The 23837-nt window shown below is 42.6% G+C and overlaps 1 protein-coding gene across 2 annotated transcripts; it reads right to left on the bottom strand.

The window, feature by feature from the left end:
- Window positions 1-568: 568 nt before the first annotated feature.
- Window positions 569-23600, bottom strand: dhdds (dehydrodolichyl diphosphate synthase). 2 transcript variants are annotated; one of them, XM_059954675.1, is made up of 9 exons: window positions 22777-23600; window positions 16803-17021; window positions 13846-13962; window positions 13100-13242; window positions 12021-12137; window positions 11805-11906; window positions 11034-11148; window positions 6859-6966; window positions 569-4158 (listed from the first exon to the last, which is right to left on the bottom strand). In XM_059954675.1, the coding sequence occupies exons 2-9, from the start codon at window positions 16863-16865 to the stop codon at window positions 3907-3909; spliced, it is 1017 nt and encodes a 338-aa protein (XP_059810658.1). In that variant the 5' UTR covers window positions 16866-17021; window positions 22777-23600; the 3' UTR covers window positions 569-3906. The 2 variants fall into 2 exon arrangements, with proteins under 2 accessions (XP_059810658.1, XP_059810659.1); XM_059954676.1 differs by having other exon boundaries at window positions 11064-11148.
- Window positions 23601-23837: the final 237 nt, after the last annotated feature.

The following is a 23837-nucleotide window of genomic DNA, read 5'->3' as shown; positions in this document are numbered from 1 at the left end:
GGGGGCTGGATGGATTGGAGGATGTCAAGGTGGACATGGAATCAGGGAAGGACTTGTTGCCAGAATCACAAGTTGATCTGCTCACGCAGCCCCACTTGTCCGGTTAAAACTTGTCGTCAGTCACGATGGGAGGAAGCTTTGACATCGGACATTGAGAGTACAACCACAGCTGCTTACTTTCTCTCTTGCTGCATCTTAATTGTGCTTACTGTCCAATCATGTTCAAAGATTGCCTCAGTCTTGTTGCATGCAAGAGTAGATTGCTTCATTTACTGGGGAAGTTTGATTTACGATGAAGTAGCTGGAGAGGGCTGGACATTACACAAGTGTCCTAAGACACTGCAGCAGGCTACATTTTTTAATTTGTGTGATGTACGACTCCAACCACTGATGTTTCTGCTCCATGCTAATTCACCAGTGTTCCTTGATGCCAGAAGCAGTCACTCTCCTTCTTTGAATAATGAAGTCTGCACCCAAGTTACAACCAGGACATTAGTGATTAGGTTCTTAAATAATTGCCACTGTCATTGACACCATTCATCACTTTACTTCAAGAGTAAGCTGACTGTGCAATAATTCTTTGTATTTATTTTTATAAATAGGCAGGGTAAAATTGGGCATTTTCCCACACATTCACTGATATACCAGGGTTCTAAATGTACTGAAGTATTGGAGTTAGATAAGCAGTTAATTGCACTGGTACCAATAAGGTATTGCCCAGCATTCTCGTATCCACAGAATTTCTAAAGAGAAAAAAAAAATCAAGGGGGTAAGACCCATTTGCAATTACAGATATCAAGCTTTATAAAAGAAACATAACTGCAAATGAGTGGAATGTCCAAAGATTGTTGAGAATATTGGAAAAAAAAACAAATGATTCAAAATTTAAGGAAGGTGAAATAAAGAAAGGTGCAATCACTCAGATGGGATTATACCCCAGACTCTCCAATAGCAACTGGGACACTGGAAAATTACATGCAGGCAAATTAGGGAAAGGTGTAAAAACAAAATCGCAACTTCAACTTCCCTAGTATAGACTGGGATGTCCTTAGTGCAAGAGATTTTGAATTTGTTACACCAAGGAAAGTTTCTTAAATCAGTATGTCTAACAAGGGGGCCTTATTGTACCTGCTTTTCACCTCTATATTGTACCTCTATATACTGCCCAAGGGAAGTTTCCTGAATGCACTTAAATTTCATCCCATTTAAGCCCTAACAGTATGGCATTGCCAGTCCATGTTAGGAAATTTAACATTCCCTACTATGATTACCCTACTATTCTTACAACTACACAATCTCTGCATATTAGTCCATTTAATTCCTGTTGTCTATTTGAGGACATATCGTACACTCCCACTTCTTATTTCTCAGCTCCACTAATAAAAAGATTGCTGTGAATCAAATCAAAAATGCAATCCCACCTAAAGCACCTGTAGCCTAGAACATTAAGCTGCTAATCCTGTCCCTCCTTTATTCATGTTTCTGTAATGCCCCAATATCACGTAGCTATCCTACTCCATCTTACTGGTCAGATCTCTTGCACTGCAATAAATGTATTTTAATCCAATAGACTTTTCTCACTCCTGGCCATTGTCCTGCCTCTCATACCTATTCAACTTGCTATCGTTGACTTGCATCTCCTTCCAACCTCTCATTTGATTCCCCATTGCTTGGGATTCCAGCCCTTATCAATCTAGTTTAAACCCACCTAGTAGTGAGAGCAAATCTGCCTGACAGGATTTTCGTTCCCATCTAGTTTCTCTTGTACAGATCACCTCTGCAACAAGAGATCCCAACGGTTTAAAAATATGAATGTCTCCTACACCAATTTTCAGCCACACATTCATTTGCCATAACCTATTCTTACCCTAACATGTGACACTGGAAGTAATCTGCAACTACTATCTGTGAGGTCATGCTTTTTAACTTCTTCCCAAGTTCCCAATTTTCACTCTGCAGGACCTTACCCTTTTCGCTATCCATGTCATTTGTGCCAACGTGCATAGTGACTTCTGCCTACCTGAGAATGTTCTGTAGCTGATCTGTGACATCTTGAACCCTGGGATCAGGGAGGCAACGTGCCATTCCAGAGTCTCTTTTACAGCCACAGAATCTCCTGTCTGACCACCCCCCCCCCCCCCCCAATGACTGAGTCTCCTATTGTGGAAGATGCCTGGGGAAGCTGTAGTCAAGTGAGACGGCCAGAAGCAGCAGACAAGACAGACTGTAGCAGTGTACACTCAGTCCAAACTAAACGAATGAGCCTCTGTACTGAGACTTTTCAAGAAAAGTCTTCCTAAAACAGCATCTCCTTACACAAAAGTGGGTGCTGGAGACAGATGAGATAAAAGAAGGATGTCAAACATACCCAATAACTGAGGCTCTATTGTCTTTTTTTCATGAAAATGATTCCGGAATTGAAAGGCTTGTCACATGAGGAGCGTTTGATGGCTCCTGGCTCTACTCACTGGAATTCAGAAGAGCAAGGGGTGACCTCATTGAAACCTATAGAACGTTGAAAGGTTCAATAGAATGGATGTGGAGATGTTTCCTATGGCAGGGGAATCTAAGATCAGAGGACACTGCCTCAGAATAGAGAGGCATCCTTTTAGCATTGAGATGAGGAGATTTTTTTCAGCCAAAGAATTCTGTGGAATCTGTTGCCACAGGCAGCTGTGGAGGCCAGGTCATTGGGTATATGTAAGGCAGCAGTTGATAGATTCATGATTAGTCAGGGTATAAAGGGATATGGGGAGAAGACAAGAGATTGGGTCTGAGAGGATCAGCCATGACAAAATGGAGCAGACTCGATGGGGTTAATTCTGCTACTAATCTTATTGTCTTCACTAAGTTCAAAATATCATCGGCTGTCCGCTCAAAGTTTCAATGGACTTTTAACACCTCTACTGTGAATGGCAATTGATCTTGTAAGTAAGAAATTCAAACATCATAATCAATATCCATAACTGCTAAGGCAATTGCAGTTTTCTTTTCAGATTTCAGAACAGTGTGGGGACCCTTGGTGATGGTGGTGCTGGGGAACAAGTTTCACCATTGGAGAAAGAGATTGGTTACAGTGCTACTGCCAGAGGATCCCAAATCATTTGTAAGGGAAGGATAGAGGGTAGATCACCTAGCTGGGATGTGTTGCTATAGTTAACGACTAGTGCTGATTGCCAGGGAGGAGAGTCAGACAGCCACTCACGGGGCGAGAACACCACAACATTTTATCTTTAAGAGGACCATAACCTTGTCGTGATTTGGAGACACGTGCCTCAATGACCCGGAATGCTTTGTTGGCTGGAGCCAGGACTTTATGCTTTGGGTCTTGGTCGGGTCACCCATGCCAAACAGGTCAAAGGAAAGAGGCCAGATGAAGAGTTTGGGGGTTCAGCTCAGAGCTATCAAGCCTGACTAGTAAAAAACGGTTACAGAAACAGCTATGAAGCATCCTTTTACATTTGAGTGGCCTAGGACAGAGAGAGAAGGAAGACCTTCATTAGTGCCCTAAACGCCAGTGGCATAACAGGCACAAGCACCAGGCTGGCACAAGACAATAGAAAATTAACAATTACGCAACCTTCATATTAGCAGAGCATCTTATTTACAACACCATGTAGCTACAGGAGTTAAACATAAATAGTCTGTAGTGCCACTGGGGCCTACTAAGACTTCGCTTTTTCTTCGTGGAGGCAGCCACATTTTATTCACCCAGAAGTCAGTGTGAGAAGCCCACCAGTCAGGAATGGAGAGGGAGAAGATCCTAAGCAGCAATCGATGCTTAGTGGATACTGGAGCTATCTGGTTCAAGAACATCAGTACCACCACAGATACATGACGGAGGCTTTTCACTCACTCACATCTTGGGTATTCGTTCTGTTGTCTTATCAGGGGAGCTAGAGAGGCCTAAGCACGTAGAAATGGTGTGGAGCCCCTCACAAGGTCTTGGAGGAATTTCTTCCTTTTGTTCTCCAGCTCCAGCAGAAAGTTGGAGACTCTTTCCTCTCGTTCTCTGGCGTACTTTAGGATTTGTTCCTGTTTGCACTCTATGCCTGCCATCTCCCCTGTCGTGCAGGAACGTGTTTCCTCCAGCACACAGGTATGATCCACATCCAACTGCTGCTGCTGACATGCTGCTTCCTGCAACAGTTTTGCTTTCTACAAAATAAAAAGATAATTTATTTCACATGCAAAAAATATTTGGTCTGTGTTTGTTAACTTATAGTATCCATTTGGTGGGCAGTTAGGTCTAAGTAACAACTGTAAACCCCAAAAACAACAGGCAAGGAATTCATGCATTTTACATAGGTCCAACAGTTCCATCCAAGAGAAAGACTGTCACTATTCATCCTCTTCAGATAACTGAATTACTGATGAAGGTTTCAAGATCCGTGCTTCAAGACCTTCACCTCAATACCTCCTTATGCAATTGGATCCTCTATTTCCTCACTTGCAGACCCCAGTCAGTTTGGATTGGCAACAGCATCCCCTCCACAATTTCCATCAGCACAAGTGTGCCACAAAACTGTGTGCTTGGTCCCCTGCTCTACCAGCTTTACACCTATGACTGTGTGGCTGAGCACAGTTTCAATGCCATATTCACGTTTGCTAACAACACCACTGTCTAAGGTGGTGATAGGAGGGAGATTGAAATCTGTCTGAATGGTGCCACAACAACAACCTCTCACTCACTGTCAGCAAGACCAAGGAGCTGATTATTAACTTCAGGAGGAGAAAACCAGAGGTCTATGAGCCAGGCCTCATCAGAGGTGGAGAGGGTCAGCAACTTTAAATTACTCGGTGTAATCATTTCAGAGGATCTGTCCTTTGCCCAGCACATAAATGCAATTGTAAAGAAAGCATGGTAGCGTCTCTTCTTCCTTAGGAGTTTGCAAAGATCTGGCATGGCATCTAAAATTCTGACAAACTTCTATAGATAAGTGATGGAGAGTATATTGATGGCTGCTTCACAGCCTGGTATAGAAGTAGCAATGCCCTTGAATGGAAAATCCTACAAAAAGTAATAGGTACGACCTCCCCACCATTAAGCACATCTACATGGAGAGTTGTTGCAGGATCCATCACACGGGACCCCCACCATTTAATTAAAAGTTGGTAAGATCCCACACCCAACCGAGGAAGCAGTCTTTGGTTGGTTTCAGTGCTTCTTGAAGGACTGAGGTACCAAATCTCACTGCATAATTTCCAGAGTTGCGATCTTCTCATGTCAATAATTTCTCCTTCTGCTCCTCCAACTTTCTTCAAACAAAAGGTGTAGCCATGGGCACTCGCATGGGTCCCAGCTACGCCTTTTAGTCAACTACGTGGAAGAGTTTATGTTCCAAGCCTACACTGGTATCACTCCCCAACTTTTCCTACACTACATGGACAACTTCGTAGATGCTGCTTCCTGCACCCATGCTGAGCTCACTGACTTCATCAACTTTGCCTCCAACTTCCACCTAGCCCTCAAATTTACCTGGTCCATTTCTGACATCTCCCTCCGCTGTCTCAATCTGTCTCTATCTCTGAAGACAGTTTATCTATGGATATCTTTTATAAACCCACTGACTCTCACAGCTACCTCTTCCCACAGTTACCCTCATTTCGTTCATCCCCGCCACATCTGCTCTCAGGATGAGACTTTTCATTCTAGAACAAAGGAGGTGTCTTCCTTCTTCAAAGAAAGGGGCTTCCCTTCTTCCACCATCGACACTGCCCTCAACTGCATCTCTTGCATTTCATGCACGTCTGCCCTCACCCCACCAGGTATTCCTCTTGAATACCACTACCACTCCACCAGCCTCTGCATCCAGCACATAATTCTCCGTAAATTCCACCATCTCCAATGAGGTCCCACCACCAAGCACATCTTTCACCCCCCACTTCCTGCTTTCCACAGGGATCTCTCCCTATGTGACTCCCTTGTCCACTTATCCCTCCCCACTGATCACCCTCCTGGCACTTATCCTTGCAAGAGGAAAAAGTGCTAAACCTGCTCCTGCAGCTCCTCCTTCACTACCATTCAGGGCCCTAAAACAGTCCTTCCAGGTAAGGCAACACTTCTCCTGTGAGTCTGTTGGGGTCATATACTGCATCTGGTGCTCTCAGTGTGGCCTCCTGTATATCGGTGAGACCCGACATAGACTGGGAGAGCACTTTGCTGAGCACCTAATCTCTGTAAACCAGAAAAAGCAGAATCTCCCAGTGGCTGCCCATTTTAATTCTACTTCCCATTCGCATTCTGTCATGTCAGTTGCGATGATGAGGCCACACTCAGGTTGGGGAAGCAATGCCTTATATTCCATCTGGGTAGCCTCCAACCTGATGGCATGAACATTGATTTCTCAAACTTTTGGTAATGCCCCCCCCCACTTCACCAGTTACCATTCCCATTTCCATCTCTTACCTTGTTGCCTTACCTGCCCGTCACCTTCCTCTGGTGCTCCTCCCCCTTCCCTTTCTTCCACGGCCTTCTGTCCTCTCCTATCAGATTCCCCCTTCTCCAACCCTTTATCTCTTTCACCAATCAACTTCACCACTCTTCCCCCCCCCACTCCTGGTTTCACCCATGACCTACCACTCCACCTCTTCTTCACCCCTCCCCCACCTTCTTACTCTGACTCCTCATCTTTTTATCTCCAGTCCTGATGAAGGGCCTCAGCCCAAAATGTGGACTGTACTCTTTTCCACAGATGCTGTCTGGCCTGCTGAGTTCCTCCAACATTTTGTTTGTGTTGCATAATTTCCAGAGATCCTCTTTCTCAAGTCACGCACCCCGTGACTCTTCACTGCCGCAGCCCCAACCCTTCCTGAAAATGTCCTATAAATTTATTCCATGGAGCAAAGAGTACTCACCTGAAGGGCAGGGTAGTTGACTTGGTACTGCAGGATGGCCTGACATAGATTCCAGAACGTATATTCAGGCCACAACACAGGTTGGAACACCAAACATGAATGAGAAGTCTATAAAGGCAAACAATCACTACTTAACTAATACTTGGAGATAATAACTTAAACAATACAAATAAAAATGGAAAGCCCGAAAGGGTGGCAGACAAACATTCGGCAGTGGCCTTTGGAAGAGTCTGAGCATAGCTGAAGGAAAAATCATCTGAATGGTACAACTGGGTTGATCTTTCAAAGAGTCACTATTAATATTTCAAGAGCTTTCTTTTGACCACTGAAAGGTGTAAAAAAAAATCAAGGGACAATTTCAATGCAGTGAGTCCTGAATAAATTGGACTCCAAGATTAGTAGGTGAACAACAATAATGAAACAATGGTGGCCTTTATGGTAGAGATGCTTTAGTTGCAGAATAGAGACGTTCCTATAAGGAGGTGGGGGACAGTGTCCTCTATTTACTGGGAGTGTTACAGACGAAGGGCCCAAAGCATTGTTGAGGATCCCTACTACCCATCCCACAAGCTCTTTGACCTACTACCATCAGGAGTATAGGACCGGCAGACTGGGTAACAACTTCTTCCCTCAGGGCTATGAGACTAATCAATACCAAAGTCTCATCACTAAGCCAGTGAACTGTTTACCTGAGTTGCACTTTACTACATGCATTTTGAATTATATTTTATAAACTTATTTATAGTATAATATTTTAGTTTATGTGCTGTGTGTGATATAAGTTGTGCGGGTGCACCGTAGTCCAGTGGAACATTGTTTCATTTGGTTGTATGTATGTACAGTAAGGTGACAATAAATTTGAACTTGTGAAGAAGGAAAGTTAATGCCAGGCTTTTTTGGAGAAGCGCAGACAGGGATGAGATCATCGATACACACAACGTGCTGGAGGAACTCAGCAGGCCAGGCAGCATCTCTGGCAAAGACTAAGCAGTCGACATTTCAGGCTGAGACTCTTCTTCAGGTAGAATGATTCAGACTAAGAAGGTGAGGGGATGGAAAGAAGTGGTACAAGGTGATGGGTGAAACTGGGAGAGGGGAAGGGGGTGAAGTAAAGAGCTGGTAAGTTCATTGGTGAAAAAGATAAAGACTGGAGAAGGCGGAATCTAATAGGAAAGGATAGAGGGCCATGGAAGGAAGGGAAGGGTGAGGTGCACCAGAGGTAGGTGATGGGTAGGTGAGGATAAGGTGAGAGTGGGAAATGGGAATGGGGAATGTTGGGAAGGGGACAATTACCGGAAGCTTAAGAAATTAATGTTCATGCCATCAGGTTGGAGGTGACCCAGATAGAATGTAAGGTGTTGCTCCTCCAACCTGAGTGTGGCCTCATTGCAACAACAGAGGAGGACATGGACTGACTTGTCGGAATGAGGATGGGAAATATAATTGAAACTGGTAGCCACTGGGAAATCCCACTTTTTGTGGCGGATGGAGTGAAAGAGCTTGATTAAGTGGTCTACAAACTACGTTGGGTCTCACACTACTGGAGGCCACACTGGGAGCACCAGATACAGTAGATGAGCCAAACAGACTCACGGGTGAAGTGTCGCCTCACCTGGAAGACTGCTTGTTGTCCTGAATGGAAGCAAGGGAGGAGGTGTAGGGGCAGGTGTGGCACTCATTCCGTTTGCAAGGATAAGTACCAGGAGGGAGATCAGTGGGGAGGGACGAGTGGACAAGGGAGTCGTATAGGGAGCGATCCCTGTGGAAAGTGGAGTGGGTCAGAGGGAAAGATGTGCTTGCTGGAGGGATCCCCTTAGAGATGGCAGAAGTTACGGAGAATTATGTGCTGGATGGGGAGGCTGGTGGGGTGGTAGGTGAGGACAAGAGGAACCATATCCCTGGTGTGGCGGTGGGAGAATGGGGTGAGAGCAGATATGCGCAAAATGTGAGTGAGGGCAGCATTGATGGTGGAGGAAGGGAAGCCCCTTTCTTAGAAGGACATCTCAGTTGTTCTGGAATGAAAAGCCTCACCCTGAGAGCAGATGTGGCAGAGACAGTGGAACTGAGGGAATGGAATGGCATTTTTACATGTGACAGGCTAGGAAAACATACAGTCCAGATAGCAGTGAGAGTCAGAGTGTTCATAAATGATATTAATAGATAGACTATCTCCAGAGATGGGGACAGAAAGAGATCAAGAAAGGTGTCAGAAATGGACCAAGTGAACTGAAGGCAGGGCGGAAGTTGGAAGCAAAGTTGGTGGAATTGATGAGCTCAGCATGGGTGCAGGAAGCAGCACCAATATAGTCGTTGATGTAGCATAGATAGCACAGACCACAGATACTGTTCATTAGAGTAAGCAGAAGACTCTCATATGAGATTAATAGCTAAAAGTGCAACTTGTGCAAATGAAGATTAATTGAACTAATTAGGAAGCAGGTTCATTTTAAATGAATGGGATTTAACCTGAAACATTAGCATTTTTTTCATCTACAGGTGCTTCCTGACTTGTTGAGTATTTACAACATTTTCAGTTTTTGTTCCAGATTTCCAGCTCATGAACTATTGTGTTTTTGTCATAAATTAGCTGAGCAAAATTGAGATCGCAGGAGTTATTCCAACTGAGTGAAGGGAATAGTGGTGCCTGCACTGTTTTCACATTTATTCTCCAAATTATTAATGAGTTATGTGGCAGGATCAGGAATTGCTTCTCTCATTTCTGACTGGGTACTAAAATGTAGAGCATTAACCCACTAGTGTCATTTTTGCTATTGCAGCCAAAGCATTTCTGACTTAAGGAAACTTTGGGCTATAGCGAGTCCTCAGAACTCTTACACAAACCAGGGAGTGTGCTACACTTAAAAACAGTTCTCCTGCTTAGAAGATGATCAGGAGCTATTTATAACTATATAAACCATATAACAATTACAGCATGGAAACAGGCCATCTTGGCCCTTCTAGTCCGTGCCAAATGCTGACTCTCACCTAGTCCCACCTACCTGCACTCAGCATAACCCTCCATTCCTTTCCTATCCATATACCTATTCAATTTTTTTTAAATGACAAAATTGAACCTGCCTCTACCACTTCTACTGGAAGCTCGTTCCACACAGCTACCACTCTCTGAGTAAAGAAGTTCCCCCTCGTGTTACCCCTAAACTTTTGCCCCTTAACTCTCAACTCATGTCCTCTTGTTTGAATCTCCCCTACTCTCAATGGAAAAAGCCTATCCATATCAACTCTATCTATCCCCCTCATAATTTTAAATACCTATATCAAGTCCCCCCCTCAACCTTCTACGCTCCAGAGAATAAAGACCTAACTTGTTCAACCTTTCTCTGTAACTTAGGTGCTGAAACCCAGGTAACATTCTAGTAAACCTCCTCTGTACTCTCTCTATTTTGTTGACATCTTTCCTATAATTTCTCTGGTCCACACCAGTCAGGTCCCAAGGATGCCAGACTAGAAAGTTTTAACCTGTACTTCTAACGTGTGGTAAAATTATGGAACCCTCTTCTGTAAATGGCATTTGAAATCAGCTCAATATTTAATTTTAAAACTGAGAAGGATATACATTTTTAATTAACCCAAGCTTAGTTAGGTCATAGATGGAATGATTTCACTATAATATTGAGGTGGTTAATTGAAAATTTCAAAAAACTGCAGAGTATAAATCTAAAAAAAACAAACACTGAAAATATTGGGAAAACTCAGCAGGTTAGATTGCATTGTGAGATGAAGGATCTCCAAACTTTTTCACCTCCTAGGGATGCTGAGCTTTTCCAGGCTTTTCTGCTTTTGTTTGAAGAGCTAATTGACGAATTTCCCTGTTCAATTTTTCTTTCAGCATTCACAATCAAACTGATTCCACAATTATGTTTAAAATAATAAAAAGTCAAATAATTATTGTGCGGTAACAGTTTCTAATCGCAACGCATTCTGTTGCAGGTAATTGGAGTTTAACCTAAAATAAATTAATTTTTGCATGTTTCACAAACATATAGAAGAACATTCATTCCTTTGATTCCTGAGTACCAATTGCATAAAAGCTGGATATGGTGTCAAAAAGAATGATTCCTGCAAACAGAATGCACTGTTTAACAGAAGTTTGTGAAATGGTAAAACTAAATTTTATAATGAATGAATAAAACAACATTGCCACATCAGAACTTTACCTGCCACAACAGAAAGTCACTGAGACGAACCTCTCCAGATGTCCGGATCAACAGGTCTGGGTCTGGGGAACTGCTGGAGTACAAACACTTGCCCAGCAGAGCCTCACAGAGATCACTGAAACACAAAAGAGCTGAGATTAAAGCCTTAAAATAGGACGGCAAACACCACTGCCATAACTTTGAAGCGCACCATCACTGACACCCAACCACAAACTCGAAATTAACCAAACTCTCCATCTACAACGCTTATCCCAACCACCACTTTCCCAGCAACACTATTTCTTATCCACCATGATCAACATCGACCAGCTTCCTCTCCCACAAAAATACTCCTGGTTCATTTTCATCTTCACCACCTTCCACGGATTCTAAACAGCAACAGCTCACGTAGCAGCGTGGTTAGCACATTGCTTTACAGTACAGGTGACGAGGGTTCAATTCCTGCTGCCGCCTGTAAGGAGTCCCTGTGACCGCATGGGTTTCCCCCCGCAATCAGAAGGCATACCGGCTGGTAGATTAAATGGTCGTTGCAAATTGTCTCATGATCACACTGGGATTAAATCGGGGGGAGGGGGGGTCACTGGGTGGCTTGGCTCAAAGGTCCAGAAGGGCCTATTCCGCCCTATCTCAATAAAAATGAACTAAAATAAAACATTCCACAATTCTTCATCCCAACCTTCACTAGTTCAACTGTAGACCCCATTTCCCACAGAAGCGGGGAAGAAATTAACCTCTCTCTGCCTCTGCGTACACATCATGCAGGAGTATTACCTGGGCCTCAATAATCCTTCCTCGACTCCCAACGCCATTTCACGGACTGCACTGGTGATCTCATGCCGAGAGGTGTAGGCAAAGCACACATTCAGGAAACATCTGAAACAGAGCCGGACAGTTAATGAGGATCACATCCATTCCTGCTGGAAATCACTGTCACTGGAAAGAGACAGACAGACACACACACTCACAATGCACAGCAGATATTCTTACTTGTTATAACTCTGTGTTGCTAGCACAGCCTGTGCAATCAGCTCTTGAATATCAACAGGCAAAAGGGTCAGGTTCCCTAAAACTCTGATATGGACACCATATTTCTTCAAATTCTCCCTAGTGAACAACAATTAATTCATTGTTAATAAATATCGCAGGAATATTCACTCTCGTATATTTAAGAGTAAAGAGGATTCAATAAGATTAAGCAGACTTTATTACTGCCTATGATTTTCTATGTCAGCTTCTAAATATTAAAAATAACAGTAAAATGTTTAGCAGCTAAACAGTAAAAATAAAATGACAGTATCTGCTAACTAATCAAAATTGAAAATGAAAAGTCAATAGGCGGTTCAATAATGATTACAATCATCAAGAACCCTCACTGATTATTTTTCCGTCCCAGGCGGTTCACAACCTTTTTTATGCCATGGACCCCAGGTGGAAACCCCTGCTCTAACCCCAAGTAGGATCAGACTGCAAGCAAGAGTCCTCCCTCATAACCAGGAGTTACGTTCCACTGGTAAATTAGTTTACTATTGTCATGTATATAGAGTTAAAGTGAAAATTTTTGCTCTCCATGGCATCCACACAGATAATTTCATTGCAACAGTGCACTGAAGTAGTACAAAGGGAAGCATTATTAACAGAATGCAGAATATTGTGTTACAGTTCCAGAGAAAGTGCAGTGCAGGTGGACAACAAGGTGCAAGGCTAGAACGACATCGATTGTGAAGTCATGAGTACTAGGGGACTGTTCAATAGTGTTATAACAATGGGATAGAAGCAGTCCTCGAGCTTGGTAGCAGATGTCTACAAGTTTTAGTATCTGCCAGACCCGGAGATGGCGGTAGAGAATGAGTCACCAGGACTTTTGTTACTGGGTGCCTCAATGTGGAGTCATCAGTCAACATTAGAAGACAAACAGGACTGAGTGTATGGGCCTTTATGAAACAGGATCGCTGCTAAAATACTGTTGAAAAAAAGCAGTTAAAATGCTGACGTGATAGGTGCCACAATAGCAATCTGTTTTCAGACTTTGTATAGTTATTCAATGTGGTAATTTCCTAGAAACCTACTGTTCCTCAAGGAGTCTTGTGAACTTCTGGCGTGCAAGTTCCATTAGCCCATCCACTTCCTCTTTAGAACGCTTGAAGTTCTCTATACTGAAAGCGTAAACAGTCACTTCTCGTATATTCAGGTTCAAACACCATCGAAGAGTCTAGAAAAGAACACCGACCTGCTATTTTAGTGTAACACCTCACAGTCATCAATGCCGGTCAAAGGAAAAAACACCTAATTTTTTCTACAATTCTTACTCAAGATATTGCTTTTAGATGTCACATGTCTATCATTCAAAGTCTTTGTTCAATCTGTCGGATCTAAATTGAATTGAATTGACTTTATTTTTTTACATCCTTCACATACAGGAGTAAAAAATCTTTATGTTATGTCTCCATCTGAATGTGCAAATTATAGTAATTTGAAATAAATAGTATGTATTATAAGATATACAACAAGACAGTCAATAATTAATAGAGTAATTAATCAAAGAACATGATGCTTATCAGTTATGAAGTTGAAGTTCTTTTGAAATTACTGAGTTCTTGCTATTCTGTACTTTGCAAAAGAAAGCATTAGTATTTTAAGTAGCATTTCATCTGCCTAGACAGTATTCCAAAGGAAACTTGCTGTTCCCACAAAAAAATTAAAAATCATAAGTTTAAGTTTTTGAAAATCAGAATCCCAATGATTAAAATAAGCCATTCTTAATGACAAAAAAGAGTATTTGATAAGTGAACGCCACATGGGATGTAATTTTTACCTCAGCTAGTTTCTCAAATCCCTGAGAGTGGCCCTGTTCTCGTTCTACTCGACACTTCTGTGCATAACGTCTGTTCCCATCCATGATGAAGGCCACATGCTTAGGCATGGGACCAACCTGCAGTACAGGAAAAAAAAAAGTATGTTTGCTTTCAGAAATCACTATGTTTTCAGATACTTTTAATAAAGGGTATGGTGCCTTGCAGTGAGAAACCATTCAGTGAATCCTTCGTAACACTTAATTGGAGCATTTGCCCAGTATACAGGGAATAATCATTGTGAAGTGCAGGATTTGAGTTTGACCTGCAAACAGAAACTAATCTCCCACATCCTGAGAAAAATTATAAAGAGCTGAAGCTAGATATTGTGGATGTTGGAAATCTGAAATAAAATTTGAAAATTCTAGAAATACTCAGCAAGACAGACAGCATGCATGGAATTAGAGGCATGAGAGAGGAGCCAGCCAAAGTTGAATGGAAGAGGATACTAGCAAGGATGATGGCAGAGCAGTGATGGCTATCGCTTCTAGGAACAATTTGAAGGGTGCAGGATAGATACATCCCAAAGAAGAAAAAGTATTCTAAAGGCAGGATAACATGACCATGGCTGACAAGGAAAGTCAAAGCCAACATAAAACAAAAGGTGAGGGCATATAAAGTAAGTGGTAAGTCAGAAGTTTGGGAAACCCTTACAAACTAACAGAAGGCAGCTAGAAAAGCCATAAGTAGGAAAAGATGAAATACAAAGGTAAGCTAGCCAACAGTATCAAAGAGGATACCAAAAGTTTTTTTTCCCAGATATATAGAGTTAAACAGAAGCGAGAGTAAATATTGGACTGCTGGAAAAATGACGCAGGAGAGGTAGTAATGGGGGACAAGGAATTTGCGGGTGAACTGAATAAGAATGTTACATCAGTCTTCACTGTAGAAGACACTAGCAGTATGCTGGAGGTTCAAGAGTCAATTGCTCTTACTAGGGAGAAGGAGCTCGGGAAACTGAAATGTCTGAAGGGAGACTAGTTAATTGGACCAGATGGACTACATCCCAGGATTCTGGAAGAGGGAGCTAAAGAGAATGTGGAGGTATTAGCAGACATCTTTCAAGAATCAATAGATTCTGGGCTGGAAAAATGCAAATGTCACTCCACTCTTCAATATGGGAAAGAGGTAGAAGAAAGGAAATTATAGGCTAATTAGCCTGATTTCAGTGGTTGGGAAGATGTTGGAGTCAATTGTTAAAGATGTGGTTTCAAAATACTTGAAGGCACATGATAAAATAGGCCAAAGTCAGCATGGTTTCCTTAAGGGAAAAATCTTGCCTGACAAACGTTAGAATTCTTTGAGGAAATAACAAGAAGGATGGTTAAAGGAGAATCGGTGGATGCTGTGTACTTGGATTTTCAGAAGGCCTTTGACAAGGTGCTACGTATGAGGCTGCTTAACAAGAGTCCATGGTATTACAGGAAAAATATTAGCACAGATGGCGCATTTGCTGATTGGCAGGAGGTAAAGAGTGGGAATAAAGTTTTCTGATTGGCTGCTGGTGACCAGTGGTGTTCCACAGGAGTCAGTATCAGAACTGCTTCTTTTTATGTTGTATGTCAATGATTTGAATCTCAGCTTTGTGGTCAAGTTTGTGGATGATATGAAGGTGAATGGAGGGGCAAGTAGTGTTGGGGAGGCAGGCAGACTGAAGAAGGACTTAGACAGATTAGAAGACTGGGCATCAAGTAGCAAATGGAACAGTGTGGTCATGCACTTTGGTAGAAGGAATAAAGGTGTAGGTTGTTTTCTATATGGGAAGAAAATATAAAAGGAAGGAGGTAATGCTGACACTTTACAAGGCACAGGTGAGGCCTTAATTGGAGTATTGACAACAGCTTTGGGCCCCTTATTTTAGAAAGGATGTGCTGACATTGGAGAGGGGTCAGAGGAGGTTCACAAGAATGATTCCAAAAATGAAAGGCTTACTGTACGAGAACAACTGATAGCTCTGGGCCTGTACTCACTGGAATTTAGAAGAATGAGGGGAGGGGAAATCTCATTGAAACCTATCCAACGTTGAAAGGCCTAGATAATGTGAATGTGGAGAGGATGTTTCCTATGGCAGGGGAATCTAGGACCAGAGAGAACAGCCTCAGAACAGAGGAACATTCATTTAGAATGGAGTTGAGGAGAAATTTCTTCAGCAGAGGGTGGTGCCTCTGTGGAATTCACTGCCACAGGTGGCTGAGAAGGCCAAGTCATTGTATGTACTTAAGGGGGAGGTTAATAGGTTCGTGATTAGTCAGGACATCAAAGGTGATGGGGTAAAGGCAGGAGAATGAGGCTGAGAGAGAAATGGGAAATCAATCAGCCATGAAAAAATGGTGGAGCAGACTCGATGGGCCAAATGGCCTAATTTTGTTCCTGTCTCCTTAAAGCTCTGAGAACTGATCGGAGGTTTGAAACCTCATTGACTGTGACATTCTGCATTGTTACAAAGAAGCCCAATGTAAGGTTTGTGCAACAACACCTCATCTTTCATCTGGGCATGTTGAGCTTGCAGGATTCAGTAGTGAATGCTCCAAGATCTTAAATTAATTGGTTTCTCTCTCCATGGGTATGGACACCGTTTGACAGGCTGTTCTTTCATCATTTTCTGGTTTTGTCTCTTGAATTACTATTACATTTCCATAGATCATATTTATTCTCAATTATGGATGCAGTAAATCTATATCGACAATGCAGTAAGTGATGCAGATGATATGCTTCCTGTGAGCTATCCTGATGTACGCACTCCTCCAACGCTCAGAGCAGCTATGCCTCGGCAACCATCAATTCCAGCTACTCAAGCAGAGAACTGACAGGGCAACTGAAGGTACAACAATGAAGTCATTTAAAAACCGAATGATTAATTTTTCAGCTGAGTGGAATCCCTTGTCTGTCCATCCCATTGAAAAGAAATTGATACATTTACCTTTAAAACGGATGCACACAACCTTTCTACAAAGTTCAGCTCTGCTTCCTGGATCCAAGCCATTCTGTGTTGAATGGTTTTCACTGCAGACACAGGACCAGTGGTATTCTGTAATATTGGGGGGGGGGGGTGATTTAATTACGATACACCACAGAGCATCAGATGGTCCACCCCTTCCCAATGCTGCTTCCTTCAGGCAGAAGAGGAGTCAATTTTTCCCTAAAGGGAAGACAAGAGGTATCATGATTACTAAAACGTTAATCAATTCGGTTCCCTCTTTCTCCACAACGATTTGCATTATTCTCTACAAGTTAAATACAATTCTAGGTATTGCACTTTAAGGAGGAGGCCAGGCATGAGAGCAGAATTCTGCCATAATGTCATAAGCAATGAGGGCAGAGAAGATTAAGTTTCAACGTATGTGCTTAAAGTTTTAAAATTGAGCAATGAGCAATAAGAAGCTGTTTCCTTCTTCTATAGAGCAATATCCTGAGCTCAATGTAAAGTGGGGACATTTCTGCGCCGCGCTCCCCATGCCTGGAATTACTGAGAAACAGGTTTCTGAAGAACTTTCAAAGTATAATTTGAAATGTGTTTAGGAAGGATTAATTCACACACTTACTCTGAAAATTTAAATTGGCAGTTCTTCCAAAGGGCAGGAAAAGCACAATAAATTGGTAAATTGTGTTATTAGTGTTCATCACACTTCCAAGGAAAGAGGGAGCAGCAGAAGGTGAGTTACATCGTACAAGAAGCCTGGTGAGCCACCTGGCAAAAGTTATTCTCAGAGTAATTATGATGAGAGTAAGACGCTGTATAAAACCAGAAATCAGTAAAACACAATGCACAAACACGAGGAAATCTGCAGATGCTGGAAGTTCAAGCAACACACACAAAATGCTGATGGAATGCAGCAGGCCAGGCAGCATCTATAGGAAGAAGCACAGTTGACGTTTCGGTTCGAGACCCTTTGTCAGGACTAACTGAAAGAAGAGATAGTAAGAGATTTGATGGGGGAGGGGGAAATCCAAAATGATAGGAGAAGACAGGAGGGGGAGGGATGAAGCTAAGAGCTGGAAAGTTGATTGGCAAAAGGGATACAAGGCTAGAGAAGGGGCAGTATCATAGGACGGAAGGCCTTGGAAGAAAGAAAGGAGGAGGGGAGCACCAGAGGAAGATGGAGAACAGGCAAGGAGTTATTGTGAGAGGAAAAGAGACAGAGAAAAAATATACATATTATAAATAAATAGGGATGCGGTAAGAAGGGGAGGAGGGGCATTAACAGAATGTTCATGCTATTAGGTTGGAGGCTACTCAGTCGGAATATAAGGTGTTGTTTCTCCAACCTGAGTGTGGTTTTATCTTGCTTTACTGTCCTCCTTTACTGTCGAGATGAAGCCACACTCAGGTTGGAGGAACAACATCTTATATACCGGCTGGGTAGCCTCCAACCTGATGGCATGAACATTGATTTCTCTAATTCCGTTAATGCCCCTCCTCCCCTTCTTGCCCCATCCCAATTTATTTATTTATAATATATTTTCTCTCTCTTTTTCCCTCTCACAATAACTCCTTGCCTGTTCTCCATCTTCCTCTGGTGCTCCCCTCCTCCTTTCTTTCTTCCAAAGCCTTCCGTCCTATGATACTGCCCCTTCTCTAGCTTGAATCCCTTTTGCCAATCAACTCTTCAGCTCTTAGCTTCATCCCCCCCCCCCGTCTTTTCCTATCATTTAGGATTTCTCCCTCCACCTCTCAAATCTCTTACTATCTCTTCTTACAGTTAGTCCTGATGAAGGGTCTCGATCCGAAACGTCGACAGTGCTTCTTCCTATAGATTCTGCCTGGCCTGCTGCGTTCCACCAGCATTTTGAGTGTGTTGAAAGAACAATGCAGCTTTGTGGAAAATACTGGAACCAGAAATGCAATTTTCATGCTACGGATGATCTGTGAATGAGCCATCCAGATACAAAAGACATCTACCTATGTTTCATCGACTATACAAAAACTTTTGACACTGTCAGATACCAAGATCTCCTGGAAATGCTTCAGGCTCTTGATATAGATGGGAAAGATACACATTTCTTAAGAAATTTATACTGGGACCAGACAGCATCCATCAGAATAGAAGGAGAAGTGATTAAGTATCTGAATATCATGAGAGGAGTCAGGCAAGGTTGTGTCTTTTCACCAAACTTATTCAACCTGAATAATGAAAATATCTTGAGAAGTATCAAAGACATCAAAGGACTCACAATTGGAGGCCATAATATAAATAATAGCAGATATACTAACAGCTGAATCAGAAACAAAACTTCAAGAACTACTTACTGCAGTGGCAGCAGAAAGTAATCGCAGAGGCCTCTCAATCAACACGAAGGAAACAGACATTTCAGCCCTGGGAAACAGATACTCCCTGCCTACTCTATCTATGACAATAGACAATAGGTGCAGAAGTAGACCATTCAGCCCTTCGAGCCTGCACCGCCATTTTGAGATCATGGCTGATCATCTACTATCAATATCCGGTTCCTGCCTTGTCCCCATATCCCTTGATTCCCCTATCCATAAGATACCTATCTAGCTCCTCCTTGAAAGCATCCAGAGAACTGGCCTCCACTGTCTTCCGAGGCAGTGCATTCCAGACCCCTACAACTCTCTGGGAGAAGTAGTTTTTCCTTAACTCTGTCCTAAATGACCTACCCCTTATTCTCAAACCATGCCCTCTGGTACTGGACTCTCCCAGCATCTGGAACATATTTCCTGCCTCTATCTTGTCCAATCCCTTAATAATCTTATATGTTTCAATCAGATCCCCTCTCAATCTCCTTAATTCCAGCATGTACAAGCCCAGTCTCTTTAACCTCTCTGCGTAAGACAGTCCAGACATCCCAGGAATTAACCTCGTGAATCTACGCTGAATCTCACCAGGGCTCTGTACAAATGCAAGAGGATTTCCTTGCTCTTGTACTCAATTCTCTTTGTAATGAAGGTCAACATTCTATTAGCCTTCTTCACTGCCTGCTGCACTTGCTCATTCACCTTCAGTGACTGATGAACAAGGACTCCTAGATCTCTTTGTATTTCTCCCTTACCTAACTCTACACCATTCAATAATAATCTGCCTTCCTGTTCTTACTCCCAAAGTGGATAACCTCACACTTATTCATATTAAACTTCATCTGCCAAGTATCTGCCCACTCACCCAGCCTATCCAAGTCACCCTGAATTCTCCTAATATCCTCATCACATGTCAGACTGCCACCCAGCTTAGTATCATCAGCAAATTTACTGATGTTATTCTCAATGCCTTCATCTAAATCATTGACGTAAATTGTAAACAGCTGTGGTCCCAATACCGAACCCTGTGGCACCCCACTGGTCACCACCTACCATTCCGAGAAACACCCATTCACCGCTACCCTTTGCTTTCTATCTGCCAACCAGTTTTCTATCCATGTCAATATCTTCCCCCCGATGCCCTGAGCTTTGATTTTACCCACCAATCTCCTATGTGGGACCTTATCAAATGTCTTCTGAAAATCGAGGTACGCTACATCCACTGGATCTCCCCCGTCTAACTTCCTAGTTACATCCTCAAAAAACTCCAACAGATTAGTCAAGCATGATTTACCCTTGGTAAATCCATGCTGGCTCGGCCCAATCCTATCACTGCTATCTAGATATGCCACTATTTCATCCTTAATAATGGACTCTAGCATCTTCTCCACCACCGATGTCAGGCTGACAGGTCGATAGTTCTCTGTTTTCTCCCTCCCTCCTTTCCTAAAAAGTGGGATAACATTAGCCATTCTCCAATCCTCAGGAACTGATCCTGAATCTAAGGAACATTGGAAAATGATTACCAATGCATCCGCAATTTCCAGGGCCACCTCCTTTAGTACCCTACGATGCAGACCATCTGGACCTGGGGATTTGTCAGCCTTCAGTCCCATCAGTCTACTCATCACCGTTTCCTTCCTAATGTCAATCTGTTTCATTTCCTCTGTTACCCTATGTCCTTGACCCATCCATACATCTGGGAGATTGCTTGTGTCTTCCTTAGTGAAAACAGATCTAAAGTACTCATTAAATTCTTCTGCCATTTCTCTGTTTCCTATAACAATTTCACCCAATTCCTTCTTCAAGGGCCCAACATTGTTCTTAACTATTTTCTTTCTCTTCACATACCTAAAAAAGCTTTTGCTATCTTCCTTTATATTCCTGGCTAGCCTGCGTTCGTACCTCATTTTTTCTCCCCGTATTGCCTTTTTAGTTAAGTTCTGTTGTTCCTTAAAAACTTCCCAATCATCTGTCCTCCCACTCACCTTAGCTCTGTCATACTTCCTTTTTTTTAATGCTATGCAATCTCTGACTTCCTTTGTCAAGCACTGTGGCCCCTTTCGCCCCTTTGAATCCTTCCTTCTCTGGGGGATGAACTGATTTTGCACCTTGTGCATTATTCCCAAGAATACCTGCCATTGCTGCTCCACTGTCTTTTCTGCTAGGCTATCCATCCAGTCAACTTTGGCCAGCTCCTCCCTCATGGCTCCATAGTTTCCCCTGTTCATCTGCAACACTGACACCTCCGAGCTGCCCTTATCCTTCTCAAATTGCAGATAAAAACTTATGGTACTCATAAATCTTATAAACCTCTATCAGATCCCCCTTCAGTCTTCGTCACTCCAAAGAAATTGGAGCTTAGAAAAATAGAGGGTTGTGGGTAACCCAAGGTAATTTCCAAAGTAATTACATGTTCGGCACAGCATTGTGGGCCAAAGGGCCAGTATTGTGCTGTAGGTTTTTCTATGTTTCTAAATCAACCCAAACTTGTCCAGCCTAAGTTAGCAATATGGTCCCTGAAGTCTGCATTTTTGATATTTTCCATAAAAGTATTATTTCTATACCTGCCTAATACTCAGACAACATTGTAAAAAACTTGTTGATTATCTGGTCATTATCATTTTGCTAATGTTATGGACTTTGTGCCCAGCATAGTAGCATGGTGGTTAGCACAACACTTTACTGTACCAGTGTCCTGGCTCTGATTCCTGACACTGCCTGTAAGTAGTTTGTATGTTCCCCCCAGGTTTCGCCTGGGTTTCCTCCAGGTGCTCTGCTTTCCTCCCACAGTCCAAAGATGTACCAATTGGTAGGTTAATTGCTCATTGTAAATTGTCCCTTGATTAGGCTCGGGTTAACTCAGAGGAGTTGTTCCAAGGGCCGGTTCCTTGCTGTATCTCAATAAATGAATAAATATACAAATAATTTGGGTGTCATAGTTCCTACATTAAAATGCTAATTACACTTCAATAGTGCTTCATTGTCGGTGAAGATCTTTATGACATCTTGAAAGGCACCATATATCTGCAGGTCTTTTCTTTTTCTGGAAATAGTAAGAATCTCTATCTGTTTCCTCTTAGCTTTCTCAGGTTCTCAGAGATGAGGGATACTGCCCAACCAGGATATATGGAGTATGAATGGTTGACGTGCACTGAAATTTGGAAGGGTGAGAGGTAATCTCATTGAAATCTACACGATTCTGAAAGGGATTGTTGATAGGATAGATGCTGAGAACTTGTTTCATCCATTTTCAGAACTCGGGAGCAGACGTGCCACTGGAATGAAGAGTTGGAGTCAATAAAGTTAAAAGGGGAGCATAATTATATAAATTATATCTGACATGATACTCATAATTAGAAGAGAATGAAGAATGAGTCGAAGAAAAGTCTCCCTTGTATCGGACACAGGTATAAAAATTACTTTGGAATTTCTGCAACCTGGTGATCTTGAACAAGGTGTCAATGATAACTACCTTGTGGATTCCAAGATATCACACATTCAAAGCTGAGAATTATCGAAGGAAATTAAAAAATGAGAAGAGCATAATCCAGGAAGCACGTAACCTACCACGGCTTTAAACCTTCCTCATCCCGCCCACATCCCAAGCTAGGAACCAATCGAGTATTGACCTTACTTTTGATTGACTGCTGCGGAATCCAATGGGGAATTGCAACGTCTACCAGCCCCCTCAGGCCGTCGAGCTGCTGAGCAGCAAGAGGCACTCGCCACTGAGATCCGAGGCCGCCGGAGGTCCACCCTGCTGCTTCCTGTCTCCACACGAGCTTCTCTTCCCTCACACTCCGGTGCTGTCCGGCCTCCCGTCCCCGAGTCCAGCCGTTTCCCCGAACACGACGTGGACTCGCCGGTGCCCACGTCCCGATAGCGACGAGCGTGATTACGTCAGTCGACGCGTTTGCGTCAGACTATTTTGCCTCGCGGTCTACCGTTTACAATATTTGAATAATCAGATGTCGGGAGGTTAAATCTCTTCAGCAACGAACCATTTATCGCACAATTTGAACTTTTAATTTTCCGTGGAAGCTATAAAACAACCTTGAGACAAACAAGAGGAAGTAGGCAGATGCTGGAAATCCAGGCAACTGACAAAATGCTGGAGGAACTCAACAGGCCTGGCAGCAGCCATGTAAAATCAGTTCTGACCCTTCACAACCTTGAGAAATTGGTTGAAAATCAGTAAGGAGCAGGTATTCAGATGGCACCCGTCCCATTTTACAAGAAGTACAACTTTGGGGGAGAAAAGTTCTTTAGAAGATGGGACAAAACGTTCATCAAAACAATATTAGGCATTGTAAGCATAAGATGGTATTAAGAATTCATAGGATGTCCCTCAGGACCGAAGAATTTACTTCCATTCCCCTTCTGAGGAACAGAAGATGACCATGCATAGAATCTGTTAGTATGGAATGACTTCTACACGCCAGCTACCTCAAAATTAGGTCCAAACAGAAGACGACTGGAGATAAGGCTCTGTTACACAGATTTAATTAAAAGTTTAAAAAAATCAAAGTAAAATTTATTATCAGAATACATACATGTCACCACATAATACTGAGATTCTTCTGTGAACTTACTTTGCAAAACTATAGAACTGTAACTGTAAACAGGATCAATGAACAAGAAAATGCAAATGCTGATATAAATAGCAATAGTAACAAGCATGAAATAGCAAGGTAA

This window comes from Hypanus sabinus, chromosome 30, assembly GCF_030144855.1.
Source record: "Hypanus sabinus isolate sHypSab1 chromosome 30, sHypSab1.hap1, whole genome shotgun sequence".
NCBI classification, from domain to species: Eukaryota; Metazoa; Chordata; class Chondrichthyes; order Myliobatiformes; family Dasyatidae; genus Hypanus; species Hypanus sabinus.
The sequence above is the reverse complement of the archived record's forward strand: the minus strand, read 5'-3'. Positions and strand labels throughout refer to the sequence as shown.

Coding starts and splice junctions, on each gene's coding strand:
- dhdds (XM_059954675.1), bottom strand. CDS start 16,865: ATGGCTTGGATCCAGGAAGCAGAGCTGAACTTTGTAGAAAGGTTGTGT. Junction 11,907..12,020: donor GCAACACAGAGTTATAACAA/GTAAGAATATCT, acceptor GCTCTGTTTCAG/ATGTTTCCTGAATGTGTGCT. Junction 11,149..11,804: donor GAAGGATTATTGAGGCCCAG/GTAATACTCCTG, acceptor TTTGTGTTTCAG/TGATCTCTGTGAGGCTCTGC.